Source organism: Poecile atricapillus, chromosome 8 (genome assembly GCF_030490865.1).
Source record: "Poecile atricapillus isolate bPoeAtr1 chromosome 8, bPoeAtr1.hap1, whole genome shotgun sequence".
Lineage (NCBI taxonomy): Eukaryota > Metazoa > Chordata > Aves > Passeriformes > Paridae > Poecile > Poecile atricapillus.
The window spans coordinates 15,494,653-15,516,703 of record NC_081256.1 but is presented as its reverse complement, the minus strand read 5'-3'; the positions used below and the strand labels follow the sequence as shown (position 1 = coordinate 15,516,703).

The following is a 22,051-nucleotide window of genomic DNA, read 5'->3' as shown; positions in this document are numbered from 1 at the left end:
TGTTTGCAGTGCACTTTGTATATGTATTTAATAATGCTGGCTCTGTTCTCCCACACAGCACTGCCCTGCCCATCCCGGAGCCACTACAAAGACTGTGTCTCTGCCTGCCCATCAACATGCAGTGACATTTTTGCCTCTTCCCTTTGTGAGAAGACAGAAGAGTGTACAGAGGGCTGTGAATGTGATGATAATTATGTGCTCAGCAATGGCAACTGTGTGCCCCTCAGCAGTTGTGGCTGCAGGGATGATGACAACAATTACTATGAAGTAAGTAGTTTGCAGAGCAAATCTCTGACTTCAAAACTTGTAGAAAATTGGTCTCCTGCCCATCTTAATGTGAAAGAGAGAGAGATCAAATACTTCAGGATCTACCTCTTAAATACCTTTGTAAAAGCTGCTGCCTTGAGTATTAGGAAATACAGAAGCTCACTTGGTACTTTGCGCCTGAGGCCAAAACTGAGGCCTATTTTAAAACAGTCTACTGATCAGAATTATTCAGGCAGTCTGTCCTAGTCTGGTTTTGTGTTCAAATTCTCGTGTTGAAGACAGTAAGATAAATGGACTGAGATCCCCTCTCACAGTCTCTTGGTGAGACTACACTTAATCAATCAGTTGTATAATTGCCAACTGGACAGGGCTGTACCTAGCTAGTGTCCGCACCCGTGGCTATTGAACTTCCATTGCACTGCAAAGCTTAGACCCTTGATAACATATTATTAACACAACTTGTGTCCAGGCTGGGGAGACATGGATAACTCCACACTGCACCAGAAGATGCCAGTGCCAGAAGAACGGTGTCATCAGTTGCAAGAGCTATAGCTGCGATTCTAGAGAAACCTGTGTGATCAAAGACGGAAAACACAAGTGCAATCCAACAGGTATGTGCAAGAAATTCTTCACTTGGGGTTCACTTGAGAGCTGCAGAAGGGGGAAGGATGTGAGTGTACATACTTTTCTTCATGGCAATTCCATTCTTTCACAGCAAAAGAAGGCAACTCTTACTGTTTTGTTGACAACATGTTATTGAATACAAAAAGACCTCAGTTCTCATAACAGAAGGTTCCTAATCCATGCAGAGAATTTGTAGAGGGAAATGGATACCTGGGTATAATTTATTTATATCTAGAAATTTGACAGCTCAGTCTGACTAGTTTGAATAAAATTTCTTTTACAAAATTCCCACTGCATCTACTGAACCCAAAACTCAGTTTGTGAATCCTATCACAATGGCCCTGTTTTTACACTGCATGTTGATTTGAGAAGAGAAAAAAAAAAACAAACCCAAAACCCAAAACCAGTAAGCAAAACCAGGACAGTGCAGATCTGGATAGATACATGATAGGCCAGTCAGAGGACTTTGGTGCTTTTCAGTCAACATTTGTTGTAGGCAAAGTTAATCCCATATTCTCTAGGTAGGTTGGGTGGATTAAGAGAGAGCATAGCATACCTACACTTCAATTTTGAAGAATAGCATGGCATCGGTCCTGTATTAAGGATCAATAGAAAAGCATAAGGCAAATCCATCCCTGCTACATTTTGGCAAAATATATGAGCAGAGGCACCTCAGCAGTTTTAAGGATAGCCTTCCTATGCCTTACTCCTGGTATAATGGTTTACTCTGTGCCCAGTGGTCAAGGAGAACCTTGATAGGTGATAGTCACTTTATCTGATTGTTAGGCCTGGTAAACCAAATGATCAGTTTAGTAACCTCAGCAGAAATTAGTGACAGCATTGAGTCAGCCAAAATTAAACATTGCTTTTCAGTTTTGTAGCAACACATGGCAGAGGTTATGAAAGCAACATCTCTTAGGAGGCCACTTCAAGCCGTGCTTATGTCAGAGTCATTCCTGTGTAGAGGGCCACTGTGCACAACTTACTCTCCATAAATTTTATAAACCCTGATGTTCTGCTTCAGCTCAGTTGGCTTGCAGTGGTTCTCAGCAGAGGAATGAGTTTCTCTGTCTATCTCTCCCTTTGAGTGTCCATTCACTAGAGTGAAGCCTGAGCACCCATCTTAATTCCAAACCTGCAGGCTAGCAGCAATCATTTTTATCTAACAGTTTGGACCAATCCAGCCATGGCATCTGGCACATGCACATTTAGACTGGAGAGTAATGAAGCTCTTCCCTTGCAGGTTTTGGGAGATGCCAGGTCATGGGTGACCCACACTACATCACCTTTGATGGGCTGGTGCACCACTTTCAAGGGAAATACACATATATTCTGGCTCAGACCATCCCTGACCTACCTGACACTCTGACACAGTTCAGCATTGAAGGCATGAACTATCCTTTACGTGGAAGTCGACACATTACTTACCTGAAAGAGATGCTCATCAATGTTTACAACCACACAGTGCGATTCAGGCAGAACAAGCAGGTTCTGGTAAGTCCCTCCCTGACTGCAGAGCACAGAGGAAGGCCCTCCCTTGGAGTAAAACACCTTTGAGTAATGCACCTATTTTTTTAAGAATTAAAGTATTAAAGTGAACTGTATTATTACAGCAGTGCTGTGAGGGAACCACAAATGAGATTTTCAGTTGCATGGAGTCTTTTTTCTCCATAGTTATGAAAGATATGATTCTACATCAAACAAACAAATTAATATAGTTTTAGCAATGAAACCCCAAATATCCCAAGGCTTACAATAAAGCCACAACAATTTTTATCAGTGGTAAGGAAAGCTTTGTTTTATGCTAGGTTAATTTAATTTCCTTCCTCTTTATTGGTGTGTAAGAGCATACATAGCTGCTATATTACATTTTTAGCTCAATAATAGAAATTTCTTTGGATAATATGAAAGTACTGTATCCAAATCACTTTCCTCAATACATTTTGTTAACTTAAAAAAATAAATGCTGTTAAATTATCTAATATATTTATCATAAAGCCAGAGAAGTATTGGATTGTAGCATTGACCTGTACTGTAAACAGATTTTAATTTGACCTATATATAATTAATTTTAATTTTTTCATTCCTTGTTAGTTGGATGGTGTGAGGGTGCGGCCCCCTGTTCGACCCCATGAAGGTATTCGTATATATCAGAGGGCAAGAAGAATTTACCTGGAGACAGATTTTGGCTTATACCTGAGCTTTGATGGCAGTCAAAATGCAGGTAAGTGATACTAAAAAACTGTGCAGAAATATTTATGCACTGCCCTCAAAAATGTTCTCGTTCTGGAGGAGGTCTAAACCCAAGGCAAAATTTGAAATCTTCACCTTTCGTGCTTATGGTCCTTTGTGATATAAAATACCAGGAAATAACCAGAAAATACTAGAAAGAAGTGTTTCCCAGGAACCAGAAAAAAACATAAAAGTGTCTTTTCTCTATGCGGACCCCACTGAATTTAAGAGAAATGAGACACAGAGTCAGACTGTTGTGCATTTTTTTCATGTTAAGTAATGTATGAATGATAAAAACAAAAGCAAACCACTTGAAATTGTTAATTGGGATGATGGGACAAAATCTGGATCTGCCCCTTTGCCAGCTGAATCCAGTCACAGGAGCCATAGGACTGAGATCCTCAAGCACTCTGTGGGTGTATCATTTTGCATGCTTCCTCTCAAGCCTACTCCAGATAATCCCATTCTTTAGTGTTTGTCAGGACTTTCACATGGCATATACAGAAACCACTCATGCAAGATCGACACATGATACCTCCTCTGTTCAAATTAGCTCAGAATTACTCCTGATTTATATCAGCATGAATCTATACTGTTTCTAAGTGCATGGTGAAAGTGCTAGGCTATTTATTTACATGGCCATCATTCCAAACCCTGAAATTCCAACTGCAGAAAGCAAATGTCTGTCTACAGAAATCCCGTTTCTCAGTGATCATGTGGATTGTAAGGGAAGGGCAAAAAACGGGTGATGCATTCCATTTGTTGCAAAGCAGTAAGCAGCATGCACTAAGAGCACCCAGGCAGTGATATCATGTTATATAAAAACTTGTGACAAATTACTTTTTGCTTGATCCACATTACAGAGCACAGAAAGTGTGAATACATGTATGAATAGGTATGTTCAGGGCTGTGCTCTTATGCTATGTATTAAGCCTGTGTCACATTACCACCTGCAATCTGAATCATGGCATGTGCCACTTGGCATTGATTTCCACCTCTTCCATACACTCCATGGCAACAATTTCTGTGTAATAGCTCTTTTTCCTTCTGACTTTGTCTAGACATAAAGCTGGCTACCTCCTACAGAAACAGAGTGGAAGGCTTGTGTGGTGACTTTGATGGGAGACACAGAAATGATTTCACAAATCCAGATGGTGTTTGGGTGAGGAACGTGAATGTATTTGGTGAAAGTTGGAAAGTTCCTCTGAAAAGAAGCTCTCGTCTCAGGTACTTGATTTTCTATTTAATATCCACAGCAAGCACTGCCACTAGAAGTGAGTGAATTAATTCATAGTTAGCTTCTAGGAATAACTACACTGTCTCATTTCTGTCTTACCTTTCTTCTTCTCATTTACAGACGAGATGTCATCTCAGAAAATGAGTCTGAGGAGGAACCAGATCCAGGGCTTTTCCAAGGCTGCAATGAAAATCAGCTGGAGCAGCAAAACACAACTACAAAGTGTCAAATCCTGACTAACTTGAATGGTCCTTTTGCCAAGTGTCATTCCACAGTCCAACCAGATTTCTATTTCACGTAAGTGTCTTCTGCAGACAGTTGCTCTCCCAGTTTACAAAATCATTTTGGCAATAGTTTCTGACAAGATCTTCAGTCATCTGGAGTCTCCAAGGTATTAACAGGAGCTGAAGATAGTGTCATTTATTTTTAAACAGTTGTGATTATCTTTCTTTCATCTATTCAGCGTTTCACTGCTCTGCTAGCTCTACAAAACAGCTTTCCTCTTTCCCCACACAAATAAAGCAGCTGTGTTAAGCATTATCCCTGTAGCCTGGAATTTCCAGTGTGCTTACAGTTCTCATCCACATTCAGTGAGAATGTAGCACCTGGGTCTGCTGTGTAGCTGTTCTAGCTTCATAAAATATTTATCACGCCATAGCCAAAGGCTGAAGCTACAGTGAAACTTTCTGAAATTTTTATGGAGAAGTACAATAACCAGATTAGTGAAGAGTAACTCACCTGGTATCTTCAAGAAAGTTCCCTCTGCTGTGTTTCAGGGTTGCTCTGCCTCCTACATGTCCAACTCTAATACCTAATTCCGAGCTGTATTCATCCCCACATTCATCTTTCATCCTTCATCCACCATCAGTCACAGATTTGGCAAGTAGCTGCCAGTTTTCTTTAGTTACATAGCTATGCCTAATGTTTAAAGACAGATAATGCCCACCCCGAAGTCCCTCTTATCTGTGAGAAGAATTTTATCAGTATCTTAAGCCAAATAAAGTGGACCACTGACTTCAATGTGTATACATATATCTATATCTATAGATTATATATAGAGTGTATAGATATAGATATTTAGATAGAGATGATTAGATATAGATATAAATAGATATAGATAAATCTCCTGATTCTTAACATCAGCCTACTTTTCTCCTCACTCTAGAATTTGGTTGGGAAGCCTGTTCTACCTGCTCAGTGGTTGCCCTGATTTTTCTGAGGTGCTGCATATTTGCAGATTCCATACATCTTGGATCTTGGCCTCTGAAAGTCAGGCCATGAATACTCAAATGATAAGCAAAACTGAGAAGGTAGCACTGGCAAGCAAACACTGGATAAAACAGAATTCTATGTCAACATTCAAGGCACATGGACATGAGGAGGGTACCCATGTATTGAAAGTAGTGTATAGTTCAGCTGTAGCACTTAGCAGCATGAAGAAGTGTTCTATAAGCAAGATTTATCCTGAAACAGAAGCAGAGCGCAAAGAAGAACTTACTGTGTTAAGGTAACATTTTATTGCTTAGTCCAAGGAAGGCTTAGATTGCTTAGGAGGAAAATTTTATGTATAGGGCCATAGTTTAGTGGTGGACCTGGCAGAGTTAGGTTAAAGGCTGGGCTTAATGATCTTAGAGGCCTTTTCCAGCTTTAATGATGCTATGATCCTATATGGACACCTCATAGAGCAGCAACAGCTGCACAGCAAATGACCTGATCTTCCCAACCATGTGCTTGGAGTGTCTTTTATTCCTCTGTTTCCTGTCAGGCAGATCCTGGAAGACAAAACCAGGAGTCAGGCAGAAAAGCAGATGAAAACAACCAATAGCATATGTACTGGGAATTAATGTTTTCTCATGTTGCACATAGGAGCTGCCTGTTTGATATGTGTGTGGAAGAAGATGAAGTTGCTACCTTGTGTCGCAGTCTGGAGGAATATGTGCTGGCTTGTCAGCAGCAAGGAGTCAGCATGGATGGCTGGAGGCAACAGACAGACTGTGGTAAGCACAGGAAGAAACACAAAGCAGGGATTCTACCTACAGGACTCTTAAAATCTGAAATTTGAGCCTTTTCCTATATCAAATCTTCCCAGAGAGTAAAAACATGTTGATTCACACTTCACTCACTCTTCACAGTTAAGCACACTAGTTTTTCTGGCTTCTCTTCTGTGTCCTATGCTGACTTTTGCATTTAAACCCCAGCTTCGAGAGATACTTAGGAAATCAGAGCTGTCAGCTCCTTGTCATTAGAAGTTTTGTGAGTGAAAAGGTGTCCCCATTCCCAACGGGACAAAAAGTTAAAATTTTTGAGACCATGACAAGCTACAAATCTGAAGGCAAAGCATTTAATTTCAAACTCTCTTTAAATCTACAAAATATACTAATTATCTCTTTTGCCTGTGAAATTTCAAGATTAAAAAATAAATTCAACTGAACACTCAAAACTTTTCAGACTAAAAAAATGCTGAAATAAGACTTACAATCATCTCAAACATATTTTTTGTCTTTTTAAGTTTGGAGTTCATCAAACCATATTTTCCCTGTATCTGCTATGGTTAGATGAGTTTGTATTTCTGGCAAAATAGTTCCCAAAGCTGTGGAACAGCTCTGGCACTTGCAGGGCTGGCAACCCTGAACATGTATAAACCTGAACCCTTTATATGAACCAGTGTATACTAGGAATGAGAGAACAGTATACAAATAGCTTTGATGATGCATTTCCTGACTTTGGAGTGCTTTACTTACAACTTCAATACTATAATATATGTATGCATATCTGTGTGTGTGTGTGTTTATCATATTGCCTCCTAGAAAATGGATCAGAAAGGGAATTTTGTAAGTAAGTAACACACAGCAGCCTGGTATAACTGGACTCCTTATTTTTACAGGCATATCATGTCCTGCCAACAGCAAGTACAGCTCATGCATGTCTGCATGCCCAGCATCCTGCAACGACCTGACCAGCCCCTCTCAGTGTGAATCACCCTGTGTTGAAGGCTGTGAATGTCTCCCTGGTTATGTTCTTAGTGGCTTTGACTGTGTGCCTTACAAACAGTGTGGCTGCACATACCTTAACAAATACTATGAGGTACAGTCTCGCTGTGGGTCAGAAAGCTCCCACAGCATTAAACAGTATTTTCTCTTGTTAGTTATTTTGACCATCTCCTCATAATCCTCAGCATGTTATTTTGCAGTAGAAACATTAGAAACAAAGAGCAATTGTTTAATAAAATTCTGGTTTCTGGAGAAAGGGAAGAGAGGTCAAGATCTCTTGGTCTCCCTCTGCCTGCCAGTCCAAGGCAGACACTTGGAGAAATTATGTGATTAAATTCATGCTAATTCTTGACCTTTATTACACTCATAGACTTTAAACTTTACAACATACCAGTTACAGAAAAATTGGCTTTGCTCCTCCCAATGAAGAGAGGTATAGGCAGGGTTGAGAGTCTGTAGGGATGGGTAGGACATGAAGAGAGCCCTGAGCAAAGCTGGATTCTGATGAGAATCCTCCATTGTCACTGCAGGATAGAACAGCTCCATTATCTCACAGAATTCTGGTTAACCACTAGAGATTGGGTATAAAAAGGCCTAAACCAGTAAAGATTTACTATTAAGAGGTGGCACTTTTAAGAAAAATGGCAGATAGCATTTCCACATTGCCTTGGAGGTAGGATGTGATTCATCTGCCACTCATCTCCAGCAACAGTTTCCCATTTTCGGTTGCACATGTACCCTGCCTGGGGCTAGGATCTCACGCCCCAAACTCTTCTTTTGCTTTCTTTCTTTGGCCATCCTCTAGTTTCAAAGAGCTGCATTAGTAAGCTGTTCGCTTTCTTTTTGTTTTACAAACTAGTTTAAAAACCCCAATCTTCCCTATTGCCATTCATCAGGAAAGCATTGGAGAGAGTATAATGAGGGTTCCAGTGCTACATTAATGCTTTTTCTGGCTGATTGTTTATTTGATCGTTTTTAACATCTATCACCTGTTCTTCCAGATTGGAGAAATATTCACCACTGATGACTGCTCTCAGAGATGCCAGTGCACAGAAAGTTCCACTGTTTTCTGCTCTGAGATAGTGTGTGGGTTTGGTGAAATCTGTGGCATTTCAAACTACAGTCGTGGCTGCTACAGGAGTGAGTCAACCGCTATCATACTGTCTTTGATGCTATGAAGTCTTGACTAACTTTAAAAGACATCACTGGGTTAGGGATAGTTGCAGGAGAGAGTGTACAGAAGAAAACTGGGGAGACAGGTGAGCCTGCCAAGGCTTTCCCTTGGAGGAATATGCACTGAAGGAGCTGTGATAAGCTTATCTCAACCCCTCAGGGCACATTCCTCCAAGGGAAAGCCTTGGCAGGCTCACCTGCCTTCACAGGAAACCATGAAAGGCATCTTACTCTGATGTTTCACTGGAGAAACAGTATTTATTTCCTTTATTCCTGTTGTCAGATACAAGAAACATGCTAAAATACAAGGGACGGGCAGCATTAGGAATCAGCATAATCTAAGCAAGAACAATTCTTTTCCAACCTTCCAGGGTTGGATTATCTGAGAGTCAAGTGTTTCTCCTTTTTTTCCCAGGTGGCCCATGTATGCCAAATCCTTGTAAGAATGATGGCATTTGCTCTGAAGCTTCCAACAGCACCTCCCTCCACTTGTGTGAATGTTCAGAACTCTACACAGGACCAAACTGTGAGGCTGAAAAAATAGGTAATAAAACTATTCTGGATTTCCCTGTCTGCATTAAACACGATGTTTTAAAAAATGTATGTTGTTATTGAGAAGACTGGGCTTGCTTTTCATTTTCATGATGTAAGTTAGTAACCCAGTGGGTGAGAGCCTGTGGTCATCCAAGCAGTGAGAAGGGTCAGAATTCCAGTGGAGAAGTACCAGAAAGCAGGACAGCAGGGCTTGGTACAGCACACAGGATCTGGGTCTGACACCACTCCAGAAAGCCACAGAGAACACAGTAAAACCAAAAAGACATGCAAGGGTGGAGAAAAAACATTTCTGTTCACAGCACAGTTAACTTCCAGTGACAGGGCTCTTGTTTGTTCTTCAGCTGAAGATCCTGACACAGAGGATTCAGGTCACACAATTGCCATCGTCATTGCAGTTGTGGCAGGTGTAGCTGTTATTGTCATTCTCATCTCTTCTACAGTGCTTCTGTTCAGGTAAGGCTTTTCCCAGCTTTACTACACTCCACAAATCAAAGACAACCTCTTTTAGCACCTGTAAACCTCAAAATTCCCATCAGTCACATACCTGCAAGACCAGAAAGGAGCCACAGCATTGGGGATCTCTCCTGAGGAATGTGAGGGAAAACTTACCTTTTTTTTGTTAATTAAGAACGAACACGTGCCATTTCTTTTACACAAGACATGTGTGTTACTTATCATAAAACTCCAGCTTCTCCAAAATCCAGTTCCATTCATGCTCACAGCACTGTTTGATCTCTCACTATAAATAAGAATAGAAATTAAAATTTATTATTCCTTTTTTTTTTCCCCTTCATTGTACAGAAGGAAGACAAAGGTGGATACAGTTACAATAACAAGGGATTCTTCTTTGAAATGGTCCAGGGATGAATTGGATGCCAGAGTACGTGAGCAAGATTATGGCTGCATCGTGAACAGTGCATTTGATCAAAATGAATCCCCAAATACACACCTATAGTTAACAATATTATTATTTGTCATACTTTTTACTCTTGTATTTTAATTGTATTTCTAATACTTTGAGAAGAAATAATAATAAATTTATCATTGCATTTGTTGAAAACCTTTGAAATTGTTCATTTAAAATATCTCTCAGGTCTCATGTTGTAGACCCAAACTGAAATGTGTTCTAACTGACAGAAGAGGCTCTGTTGTCTTCAAAGGATGTTTGAAAAACACAAATTCCAGACAGACCTTGATGGCACAAGTGGGCTGCACAACATCACATACACACCTCTGAGAGATGCACAAACCATAGACTGATGTGAATTCTGTGATGGTCAGAATTTTTCAAACTGAAAGATAGTAAGTTAAGGTTAGAAGTCAGAAAGTAGGTTAGGCTAGATTTTAGAAAGAAATGCCTTACTATGAGGGCAGTGAGTCACTGGAATGGGTTATCCAGAGAAGTTGTGGATGCCCTGTCCCTGGAAGTGTTCAGGGCCAGGTTGGATGGAGCTTTGAGCAACCTGGTTTAATGAAAGGTGTCCCTGCCCATGGCAGGAGATCAGAACTGGATGATCTTAAGGTTCCAAACCATTCTATGATTCTACAAACTAGTTATAGCATCCCAGGCAGGTCTTCATGAGATGTTACCCAAATCTTTCCATGGGGAGGGGATTAGTTGACTGACATGGACACAGTTCTTTACCCATCTTCTGGGAAGACATGTACAACTGGGGAGAGAAAGAAACAAGACACTGAGCTCACCTGAGGACAGATGTAATAAAAAAAGGATGACCCCCGTTATTCCCTTAGAGTGGAGGGGACAAGAAGCAGGCTTGTCATCAGTCCCCAAACTGTGGGGGCTAAGCAACAGCATAACAAAAACTTTCATGAGAATAAGATCACGTCATAAGCTCTCCTTGGGGGTCTTTGCAGACTCAGAAGCTGCCACACTGATGAATGTGAGAGGAGCTCTGCATCAACTCAGCCCCAGACCATACTAAGGACTCCTCTACATCAGGAGGTGTTTGCAAAGGTATTTTCAGCAATGCCTAGTTGCATGCTGTGTGTGAGACCCACCTCATGACAGACCACTCACAAAGCTCAGGGACTGAAGCATTGCCTGAGCCTTGTCCAAGCAGAATGGATAATCAGGGCTATGAGTGAGGCTTTGAGATGTAAAGCACCATGAAAAATTTTTCTGGTGATTTTCTGGTTCATTGCAGATTACTTTTTGATTGTTGAGGAAGACATATAATGCAGGTAGCTCATTGTACAGCTGCAGTGTGAGATGCAGATTGAGCTCTGGATGGCAAAGCCTGACAGAACTGGTGCCACTCTTTACATAACAAATGGCATGGGGACCTGTGACACAGGCATGTGGACAGACATTCAGAAATACAGCAGGGGCTGAGGACCTCAGACTGTGAGGCCACAAAATCCACAGGATTTCTTTTGTTTGCGGTTCCTCCTCAGAGGCATCCAGATCAAGCTGTTGCTTTGTTGTTGCACCATGATTAATTTATTTTAAGGATCCAGATGTTTGAGACTCTGCTATGGGAAACCTGGGGCCGAGCAGGTAAGAAGACTTTGAATGTGTGAGTGTGAGGTGTACAGGGTAGTCAAGGGGGGCACCTCAAAGAGGTGATGGGGGCTCCCATCCCAGCTCAAGTGCAGCAAGTGTGACTGCTAGAGTGGGTCCTGGTTGGTCAGAGAGCAGGGTTTCCTAAACATGGCTTGCTGTTGTTCCTGCTGTAATGTTGGTTATTATTTACTTACCCTTTCTCCTTTCCCTTGTATTCATAAACACGTGTGTACTGCTGGCCAGAGAAGTATTTGCAGTGTCCATGGTGAGTTAGGTTATTCTGGTCCATTCAGGAACACCAGCTGTCAGTACACACAGGCCACATCTCTTTTGGAAAGAGTATGAATAGAAAGGGCCTTTCAACCTCATTACACAATGAAAATGAATCAGTGAGAGAGACCTACTCGTGCACAAATGAGCTGTCAACTTTATGCTGGAATTTCACTGTGTTTATAATGCCATCTCTGCCGCCTGTTCAGTGTCAGTTGCTTTTGCACTCTCGCGCCTGCTACAGCGTGATTCAGTGACTGTCGAGCGGTGCTGACCACGCTCACCTCCCTTTGCACTGGGTGGGAGCACAGGCCAGCCCCTGCCCTGCAGGATCCCAGCTCAGGCTCCTCCAAGCAACAGGACCCTGCTGTGCCCAGGTAAAGCAGACATCTGGATTTCCAAGTATATGTTTTTTGGTGTTTTTTTTTTTTTCATACCACAAGATACCATTTACATTACCATTTACATACCACCAAGATTTCTATACTTTGGTGATGCAATTTCCACTGCAAAGCTTTGCAAATACTTCAGACTTAAAGAAAGGAATGATACAGAAAGTGGAGCTGCTGCTCAGTGCTCCTCTGAATTAACAATTTCATGTCACTGGAAGACAGAAGGATGACAAATCTTCCACTGCTCTCATCTCTTAAACAGCTTGCTCACCTGACTTTTGAAATGCAAGGCTTTAAATACACTGCTTAGTTCAGCTTACCCAGAGGACAGGTTTCTTGTTTGTTTTAGCACACGGCGCCAGCACCACTAAAGGAGATGGCTGTAGGGGCTCAGCTGTGCTTCTCTTTTGGATCAGGACCCTTGCTGGGCACAATTATGAGATTCCTCTGATGTCCCAAAGGAAATGCCCAGGCCACGTCATAAAAACACATCCTAAAAATCCCTTTGCCCTAAAATTATTTTACTCAGAGCTCCACCTCCTTTCTTTCTCATCACGGTGAAGAAGTAGAACGGCAGCATCCCGTTCTTCTCTCCAAAGGTTTCCTGGTAAGGGACGCTCACTCACCGCTTGGTCGAGTGGGACCGGAATCCCTCCGCGACTGGCAGGGCTCGAGGGGCAGTGGCAGTCTCCGGGAAAGTGGCAATGGCACGTCCTCCTCGGGGACAGGATCGGATTTTCCACTAAACGATTGGTTTTGGCAACAATCTCGGGAGTGGAGCGTCCGCAAGGGAGGGAGGTCGGAGGGAGAAAGCGGGGGCGGTGGGACAGGCCGGGACGGAAGAGAACGGCAGAGAGAGGACAGCTCTCGGTCAGCGTCGCCAGTGAGCACGGCGGGATCGGCTCAAGCGCCATCTTCTTGCTATTTATAGCGGGACCATCGGGCCGGGAGCCCGGTCGCGGCAGCAGCGGGACAGGTGCTGGGTGAGCGGAGCTCGGGGGATGCGAGCGGTCATTCCCAGCAGGATGCGGCCCCTCCAGGCTGCGGGCGCGGCTCTGCCGAGCGGCCGGAGGTGCCCCAGAGCCCGGGCACGGGCTGGGCAGCGCGGGCAGCCCCGGGCAGCGGGCCGGGCCCCGGCAGCAGCGGAGCCCCGAGCGGAGCGCGGCCGGGAGGGGAGCGCGGGCACCGTGGGCGGGCGGGGGCAGCCGGGGACGGCGGCAGGCGCCGGACGCGCAGCCGGCCCGGGCTGGGCCTGCGGCGGATGCTCTGGGTGGCAGCGGGGCCGTTCGGTGCCTCGCCCCGGGCCGGCGGGCGGCAGCGGCCCCGAGCCGGCTCCGGTGCTCCGAGCGGGGCCGCCGCTCCGGCAGCCGCTGCCCTCGGGGCCCGGCACTGACACCCTCCGTGCCTGCGCTCCCGGCAGGTGCCCCTGCACAGCCCTCGCCTCCCCGCTGCGCTCTGCCCTGCGCTGAGCCCGCACAGCCACAGCTGCGCGTCCTGACTGCTCGCTGCTGACATGGCACAGGGCAGGGGCCACCCCAAGCCTGGGGACCTGATCGAGATCTTCCGGCCAATGTACCAGCACTGGGCCATCTACGTGGGGGATGGATATGTCATCAATGTGACACCTGTAGGTAAGGCTTGTGCCACCTGGCAGGGTGCCGAGTGGGTGTTGGCATGCCTCAAGAGCCCTGTCTCCCTCTATGGGCTGCTGGTGGACACTGTGTGTGTAGATAACCTTTCCAGGCACAATCAGAAACCCATCTGAGTTCCTGGAGAGGCCAGAGAGGGTCTGCCTGCCTGCAATATCTCCTCTTTGGCTTATCCAGATGAAGGAGCCCCATCCCTGTCAGTGAGCACCACATCAATATTCACCAGAAAGGCCAAGGTGAAGAAGCAGCTCCTGAAGGAGGTGGTGGGAAATAATAAATGGCGTGTCAACAACAAACACGACTGCTCCCGCACTCCTCGCCCCGTAGAGGAGATCATCCGACGTGCTGAGGAATGGATTGACAGGGAGGTGCCGTATGATGTGCTTGGCAGCAACTGTGAGCACTTTGTGACAGAGCTCCGCTATGGAGAGAGAGTCTCTGATCAAGTGAGTGACACTGGCTGAGCCCCCGCTGCCTCCCAGAGCCCCTCCTGGCTGCTCACTGTGAGCCCAGCCCTGGGACACAGCCGGCAGCCTGCATGGGGACAGCTCCAAACCAGCGCTGCCTCTGGCCTCCCAGAGCCCCTGGGCCTGGAGGGTCACTGTGGTCTGTCTGCACCCTGACAGTGCCCTCTCACTGAATGCCAGCTCCTAGGGGCAAAAACCTGGGTGTTACCCCTTCTGCTGCTGGGGCACATCTGTCCCACTGCTCTATTTACCCTGATTGTCCCTGCCTAGTCTGTGTTATCATGTGGGGGAGTGTAAATGTAGGTGCTCCTCATGTTTCCAGCCTGTGTTTTACTTTCACCTTACAGGTCACAAATGTAGTTATTGGTGCTACAGCAGCCGTAGGAGGTATCATTCTTGCTGGACTTGCCACTGCTGTTGTGAAGGGTTTCTGTGGGGACTCATCCAGGAAAGAGAGAAAATACTACTGATGGGCTGTCAGGAAGATCTCAGAACAAGGCAGGGGGAGCACCTGGAAACAGCCATCACTGGTCAGCTTTTGCTACACCTGCCATCAAAGCTGATTAACTACTGTGCCTTGCTGTATACATTAAATAAGCCTTAATAATTGTTAGAAACCCAAACTTTAATTGCTCCCAAAACCTCTTTTATCTGAGAATAACTTTGTGTCTAAGTTCAACAATTCAACCATGCTTTTCCCTGCTATCTCTTTAATAAATAAAAAGTCAAGATTGGCACCCTTTAAGGTGACCTCCAGCAGCACTAGTGTGGTTGCCTGGTTACTTATATTTCATTATCTATGATGATTTTTGTGGTAGTCTGGGCACATTTGCACTGATGCAGGCTTTTCATCGCTTTCCATCAACTGGTTCCTGTAGCCTTTTTCCATATATCCCTTATTTTAACTTCAACTTTCCAAAAAAAGTAAGAAGAAAGTACTGCTGAGTGTTCTCCAGCGGAGGTTCTATGTAGGTGGGAAAGCCCTGGGGGCAGTGTCTGCAAAGGAGCAGGCAGGGCACGTGCAACATCTTGGAGCCTGTACTTGTTCTGCCTGAAGTGAAAAATTCCTGGGAGGTCGGGAGGTTGGAGGGCAGGGTAGGTCTTAGTAGCTGTATCCTTCAGAGTTTTAAAGGAGTGCTCTTTTAAAGGAGTTTGGCATAATGCTGTTTTGCATGGTTTTTCCCTGCCTACAAAGTGTTAACAAATGTACTGAGCCATGCTGTTTCCTTGTCACAAAGTCGATGTGTGGATAGTCTTGGAAGAAAACCACCAAGGGAAGTGTGCTTTATTGTCCTTTACCTGGAGTATCTGCTTTAAGTGTTTGGAAACATGTTACCTGCATCTCACTTGTGAGACACACAATGCTGTGCTGCTTTTCTTACAGGCAACTGCCTGGACTGCAGGGAGAGGTGAGAGCAGAGCAGCTGTCTGTGAGAGCCTGGCTGGTTTTGTCTGCTCTGAACAGGTTGCCCAGGGTTAACCCCAGGCAGCAACAAAGGACCAGGCAGGCACTCACTGCCTCTCCTGCCAGCCCCATCAGGGAGGGAATCAGAAGAGTTGAAGTGAAAAATCTGTGGCTTGAGAGAAAGTTGGTTTAGTGGGTAAACTGATAGCTGTGCAAGCAAGCAAAGCAAAACAGGAAATTATTAAATTGCTTTTTTAAATGGCATTTTCACAATGTTTGACATAACCAAGCATAGAATCCTTGTTCTGTTTTGGACTACCCTTTGTGACTACATCTATTTAAAGTTCTTAGTTTTAATACAGAAAAATATACTGTAATGAAACTGAAATTTAAAATCCTTTCTGAACTCATGAAAATGGAATCAAAACTTCTTTCCTGACTAAGCTATTTAGGTGGTTATGCAGCAACACGTGAGCTTTAATCTTTCTGTACTCAGAGCATTCTCTCTGCACACCCTGGCAAGGGAACACTGTGTGTAGGCAGCATATGGACATCTCTCATCTCTACTTCATCCTGTAAGGGAAGAATACAGGAATACTGGAATTACTTCATCTTACCTTGTTGTTCTTGGAAGCTGAAACATTTCACAGAATGCAGAAGTTTGCAATTGTACCGTGCTTCTCTTTGCTGTCAAGGTGATGTTGCTCATTATGGGGCTGCCTTTCCATGGAGCCTGCTGAGTGCATTGACAGGATTTGGTGCAACACTGCCTGAAGCATGAACTGAGAGTGTGAGGAGGAGCAGCAGAATCCATCACTTGCTGTATTCAGAACTTCTGAGCCTTTCTGGGAAACGCTGGCAAGGCCCAAGACCTACTCAAGTTGCCGTGGGGTAGAGCCAGTGCTATTCTTTTCCCAACAGCTGAGAGAACAATCCTTGCCTGTGATCTGGGGCACAACCAGCACAGGTACAGTGTGTCCCTAAATGGAAGGGCTTTTTTTAGGGATTTCAGCTATCTGAACCTGGAGCACAGCAGAGCATGAAAACCTGGGCTGATTCAGTGCAAGCCCAGGAAGCCCCAGCAGTGTGCAGCCCCGAGCCCAGCTTCAGGATGTCACCTGCTCCTCTCCTCTGTTTTTGTAGTTGGTCTTAACATAAATCAAATCCATGCATTTGCTGCAAAGTCCTTTGCCTTTACACAAGACCATCTGAAATCCCTCAGCAGCATCCTCTGCTGTCTGTGGTCCTGGCTCGTTGAGTGGTACCCAAGGCAGGTTTTACTCAGCATCCAGAGGTGATTGTTCTGCAAGATAATGTCCTGTGGATTGCAAAGGCACAAGGTCAGCTGCCCATCAATGGACAGGAGGACTTCTCGAGGACAAACGGTCCATGCAACGAGGCAGTGGCCCGACTTTGTTGGGTAAAATAACAGATTTTCCAAAGAAGGCATGGTTTTGGCACGAGCCTCGGAAGCAGAGCATTCCCAGGAGCAGAGGCTCATATGAGTCAGACGGGACGGGTCCGGGGCGGTGCTCTCAGCCATGAAGCTCTCAAATTCTTCTACCATGATATTTATAGCGGGACCATCGGGCCGGGAGCCCGGTCGCGGCAGCAGCGGGACAGGTGCTGGGTGAGCGGAGCTCGGGGGATGCGAGCGGTCATTCCCAGCAGGATGCGGCCCCTCCAGGCTGCGGGCGCGGCTCCGCCGGGCGGCCGGAGGTGCCCCAGAGCCCGGGCACGGGCTGGGCAGCGCGGGCAGCCCCGGGCAGCGGGCCGGGCCCCGGCAGCAGCGGAGCCCCGAGCGGAGCGCGGCCGGGAGGGGAGCGCGGGAACCGTGGGCGGGCGGGGGCAGCCGGGGACGGCGGCAGGCGCCGGACGCGCAGCCGGCCCGGGCTGGGCCTGCTGCGGATGCTCTGGGTGGCAGCGGGGCCGTTCGGTGCCTCGCCCCGGGCCGGCGGGCGGCAGCGGCCCCGAGCCGGCTCCGGTGCTCCGAGCGGGGCCGCCGCTCCGGCAGCCGCTGCCCTCGGGGCCCGGCACTGACACCCTCCGTGCCTGCGCTCCCGGCAGGTGCCCCTGCACAGCCCTCGCCTCCCCGCTGCGCTCTGCCCTGCGCTGAGCCCGCACAGCCACAGCTGCGCGTCCTGACTGCTCGCTGCTGACATGGCACAGGGCAGGGGCCACCCCAAGCCTGGGGACCTGATCGAGATCTTCCGCCCAGTTTATCAGCACTGGGCCATCTACGTGGGCAATGGATATGTCATCCACGTGACAGGTAAGGCTTGTGCCACCTGGCAGGGTGCCGAGCGGGTGTTGGCATGCCCCAAGAGCCCTGTCTCCCTTCATGGGCTGCTGCTGGTGAACTCTGTGTGGGTAGCTGGATTTTCCAGGAGCAATCTGAAACCCATCTGAGGTCCTGGAGAGGCCAGAGAGGGTCTGCCTGCCTGCAATATCTCCTCTTTGGCTTATCCAGATGAAGGAGACACATCCTCTTTGGCTAGCAGCTCATCAATATCCGCCACAAGAGCCACAGTGAAGAAGCAGCTCCTGGAGAAGGTGGCCGGAAAACATAAATGGCGTGTCAACAACAAATACGACCGCTCCTACACTCCTTTGCCCGTGGAGAAGATCATCCGACGTGCTAAGGAATTGGTTGGCAAGGAGGTGCCCTATAATGTGTTTACCAAAAACTGTGAGCACTTTGTGACAAAGCTCCGCTACGGAATAGAACTCTCTGATCAAGTGAGTGACACTGGCTGAGCCCCCACTGCCTCCCAGAGCCCCTGGGCTTGGAGGGTCACTGTGGTCTGTCTGCACCCTGACAGTGCCCTCTCACTGAATGCCAGCTCCTAGGGGCAAAAACCTGGGTGTTACCCCTTCTGTTGCTGGGGCACATGTGTCCCACTGCTCTATTTACCCTGATTGTCCCTGCCTATTCTATGTTATCATGTGGGGGTGGAGGTTGAGGGCTGGGTGGTGTAAATATAAGTGCTACTCATGTTTCCAGCCTGTATTTTACTTTCCTTTTGCAGGTCGAAGAAGCCAAAGAAGCCGCTAAGGACGGTGCTGCATCAGCAGTAGTAGGTCTTCTTACAGGTTTTGCTGCTCTTGCTCTGGCAGCATTGTTGAAGAGGTAGTTCTGCTGATAAGCTGTCAGGAAGAGCTCAGAGTGCAGGGAGAGCCCCCAACAACAGCGGTCACTGATCAGCTTTTGCTACACGTGCCATCAAGGCTGACCAGGAACAGTGTACCCTTGGTGCTAAGGTGAAATAAGCCACAATAAAATTTCTGAAATCAAAACTTGTATGGCCCTAAAATCTTCTGTTATCTGAGTATAGCTTTGTGTGCAAGTTTAACAATTGAGCCTTGCTCTTCCCTGCCATTCCATTAAGAAATGATAGATCAAGAACATCACTGCTCAAGATGATCCTCAGCAGCTCAAGCCTGGTTGCCACATCTGGTTTTATTTCATTGTCTGTGATGATTTCTGTTGTAGTTGGGGACAAGTTGCAAGTAATTTCTGCCATGCTTTCCCCTTCCCCACACCTCCCCACCAGTGCTTTGCTGAGGACTGGTGCAGACTTTTCTTCCTGTTTTGATCAGCTAGTGCTACCCTGGAGGCTCTTTCTGTGTATCACTGAAATAAAAGAACTGCTGAGGGTTTCATGTGCTTTCCAACTGAGGCTCAGTGTCTGGGGGCGTTTGGGTTTAAAAGACAGATGTTTGCCACGGAAGGTGAGAACCTTCCTGGAAGAGAAAGAAGACCCCTCCCTCCAAATGATTATGACTTCAACATTACGGGGCTTCCAGGCAAATATTTGGAAAGAGAAACAAGAGTTCTGTGCTGGATGTACAGAACAGAGCAGCCAAGAGCACAGTCCCCAGAGCTCCTGAGTCACGGAGCGCCGCTGTCCCTCTCGGTGCTTTCGGCCCACAGCCAGCTGGGGCTGAAGCCCCCGTGTTGCTCCCACCCAAACCCCCGTACTGAGCCCACCCAAATCCCCGTGCTGATCCCACACAAACCCCCTTATTGAGCCCACCCAAACCCCCATGCTGCCAGCCTGCAGCGCAGCCACATCCCGGGACACAGTGCTCCGCTGCCCCCGGCACCGCACTGCGGCTCCGCATCACCTGAGCGCAAGAGAGCACCGCCAGCTACAAAACTTCCAAACCCCCGTTCCCCTCGCCAAACAATTCTGTTGGCATGCCAGGACTATCAGCCGCTTCCTTCACGTAACTCATTCACCCACCATCCATCTCCACACAGCCACCGTCTCCTGTTCCCAACGTCTTCACAATGACAATGGGAAAAATTCCCTAAGAAGCCTAAACCCATAAGAGTGGGAAGGCCCTGGCTGCCAGGTGTGCAAAAGGACAGGCAGAGCTTGTGCTGTGTCTTGGAGTCTGTGCTTGTGCTGCCTAAACTGAACAGCTCCTGGGCTGAGGAGGGAGTAGGAGGGAAGGACAGGTCTTACATGCTGTATCCTTCAGTGTTTTACAGGGTCATTCTGATTTTGGTGCAATGGTGTTTTGCTCAGTTTTTACCTGCCTACAAAGTGTTCTTTTCCCTGGTTCTTCTGACTCTCTTTGGCTGCAGCAGACCCCCAATGTGGAGAGGCGTGACAGGAAAACCCCAACTGCCTCTTTAAGCTCTTTGTTCCATCATGCCATCAAAACTTCCCCCTTCACCCCTGTATGTGCAGTGATTTTTTGGCCTTGAACCTGAACAAGCCTGCTAGACGATTTTTATGATCACTTCCAACACCCAACCCATTCTAGGATTCTACTCTCTGCACTGCCAAAACACTGGGAGGATTAAAGAGTTACAAAGGCAGCCAGGAGTCTTTGCTGCCAGAGCTATGGCCATTGTCCCTTCAGTGACCAAATGATGATTCTAAAGCATCCATAAGCATCCATAAGCACCAGATCAATCTTCCCCCAGCCAGTAGAAAGGCAAAGCCAGGGTCTCTGCAGTGCTGTGGGTGAGGATTGTGAAGAGTGAGCTGTGCAGCACCTATGCTTCATCTCCCAGTGTACAGAGCCACGCTGTTTCCTTGTCACAAAGTCGATGTGTGGATTGTCTTGGAAGAAAACCACCAAGGGAAGTGTGCTTTATTGTCCTTTACCTGGAGTATCTGCTTTAAGTGTTTGGAAACATGTTACCTGCATCTCACTTGTGAGACACACAATGCTGTGTTGCTTTTCTTACAGGCAACTGCCTGGACTGCAGGGAGAGGTGAGAGCAGAGCAGCTGTCTGTGAGAGCCTGGCTGGTTTTGTCTGCTCTGAACAGGTTGCCCAGGGTTAACCCCAGGCAGCAACAAAGGACCAGGCAGGCACTCACTGCCTCTCCTGCCAGCCCCATCAGGGAGGGAATCAGAAGAGTTGTAGTGAAAAATCTGTGGCTTGAGAAAAAGTTGGTTTAGTGGGTAAACTGAAAGCTTTACATTAAAGGAAAGCAAAACAAGGAATTAATTCACTGCTTTTTATCATCATTTTTGCAATGTTTGAAATACCCAAGCCAAGATAACCAGCTGTATTTGATACTACCCTTTGTTATTACACCTGAGTAAAGGTCTTTGTTTTACTACTGGAGAACACATCATAATCAAAATGAAACTGAAAGTCATTTTTGGATTCCTGGAAATGGAATCAAAACTTCTTTCATAGCTAAGCTATTTAGGTCATTACAGAGCAACCAGTGAGCCTTAATCTTTCTGTACTCTGAGCAGTCTCACTGCACACCCTGGCAAGGGCACCCTGGTAGGGCACTGTGTGGGGGCAGCATATGAACCTCTCACATCTCTACTTTATCCTGTAATTCAAGAGAACTGGCATTGATTTATCTGGGGAATTGTCTTGTTCTTGAAAGCTGTAACATTTCAGAGAATGCAGAAGTTAGCAATTGTACCATGCTTCTCTTTGCAGTCAAGGTGATGTTGCTCATTATGGGCTGCCTTTTCGGGGAACCTTGTGGGTGCATTGACAGGATTTGGTGAAACTTGGCCCAAACTATGTGGGGAGAGTGCGAGGAAAAACAGTAGAATCCACCATTTGCTACATTTTGAGCCTTTGTAGAAGATATTGGCAAGGCCCAAGACCTACAGCTGCCATGGAATAGCATCAAGACTGTTCTTTTCCCAAAACCTGAGAGAAATATCCTTGATTATGGTCAGGGGCATGGGCACAGCCTACCCCTATATGGAAGGGCTTTTACAGAGATTTCAACCATCTGAATGTGGTGCACATCAGAGGATGAAAACCTGGACT

General features: G+C 46.4%; 3 protein-coding genes across 5 annotated transcripts in view; 2 read left to right on the top strand and 1 right to left on the bottom strand.

The window, feature by feature from the left end:
* LOC131581452 (probable cation-transporting ATPase 13A4) overlaps positions 1–22,051 on the bottom strand; it is a 214,623-nt gene that overhangs the window by 133,816 nt on the left and 58,756 nt on the right. The gene's annotated exons all lie outside the window — the stretch shown is intronic.
* On the top strand, positions 12,848–15,130 carry LOC131581455 (phospholipase A and acyltransferase 1-like). Of its 3 annotated transcripts, none has more exons than XM_058843717.1 (4): positions 12,848–12,871; positions 13,685–13,895; positions 14,091–14,359; positions 14,728–15,130. In XM_058843717.1, exons 2-4 carry the CDS (start codon positions 13,778–13,780, stop codon positions 14,848–14,850), a joined length of 510 nt encoding a protein of 169 aa, XP_058699700.1. In that variant the 5' UTR covers positions 12,848–12,871; positions 13,685–13,777; the 3' UTR covers positions 14,851–15,130. The 3 variants fall into 3 exon arrangements, with proteins under 3 accessions (XP_058699700.1, XP_058699699.1, XP_058699698.1); XM_058843716.1 differs by lacking the exon at positions 12,848–12,871 and adding an exon at positions 13,070–13,240; XM_058843715.1 differs by lacking the exon at positions 12,848–12,871 and adding an exon at positions 13,073–13,247.
* Positions 17,280–19,465, top strand: LOC131581458 (phospholipase A and acyltransferase 3-like). The gene is made up of 4 exons (XM_058843722.1): positions 17,280–17,415; positions 17,853–18,057; positions 18,256–18,524; positions 18,815–19,465. The coding sequence occupies exons 2-4, from the start codon at positions 17,946–17,948 to the stop codon at positions 18,917–18,919; spliced, it is 486 nt and encodes a 161-aa protein (XP_058699705.1). The 5' UTR covers positions 17,280–17,415; positions 17,853–17,945; the 3' UTR covers positions 18,920–19,465.

Excerpts from the sequence above, each read along its gene's own strand:
- LOC131581455 (XM_058843717.1), top strand. The coding sequence starts at position 13,778 with ATGGCACAGGGCAGGGGCCACCCCAAGCCTGGGGACCTGATCGAGATC. Across the intron at positions 13,896-14,090 it reads CATCAATGTGACACCTGTAG|ATGAAGGAGCCCCATCCCTG; the intron begins GTAAGGCTTGTG and ends TGGCTTATCCAG. Across the intron at positions 14,360-14,727 it reads GAGAGAGAGTCTCTGATCAA|GTCACAAATGTAGTTATTGG; the intron begins GTGAGTGACACT and ends TTCACCTTACAG.
- LOC131581458 (XM_058843722.1), top strand. The coding sequence starts at position 17,946 with ATGGCACAGGGCAGGGGCCACCCCAAGCCTGGGGACCTGATCGAGATC. Across the intron at positions 18,058-18,255 it reads ATATGTCATCCACGTGACAG|ATGAAGGAGACACATCCTCT; the intron begins GTAAGGCTTGTG and ends TGGCTTATCCAG. Across the intron at positions 18,525-18,814 it reads GAATAGAACTCTCTGATCAA|GTCGAAGAAGCCAAAGAAGC; the intron begins GTGAGTGACACT and ends TTCCTTTTGCAG.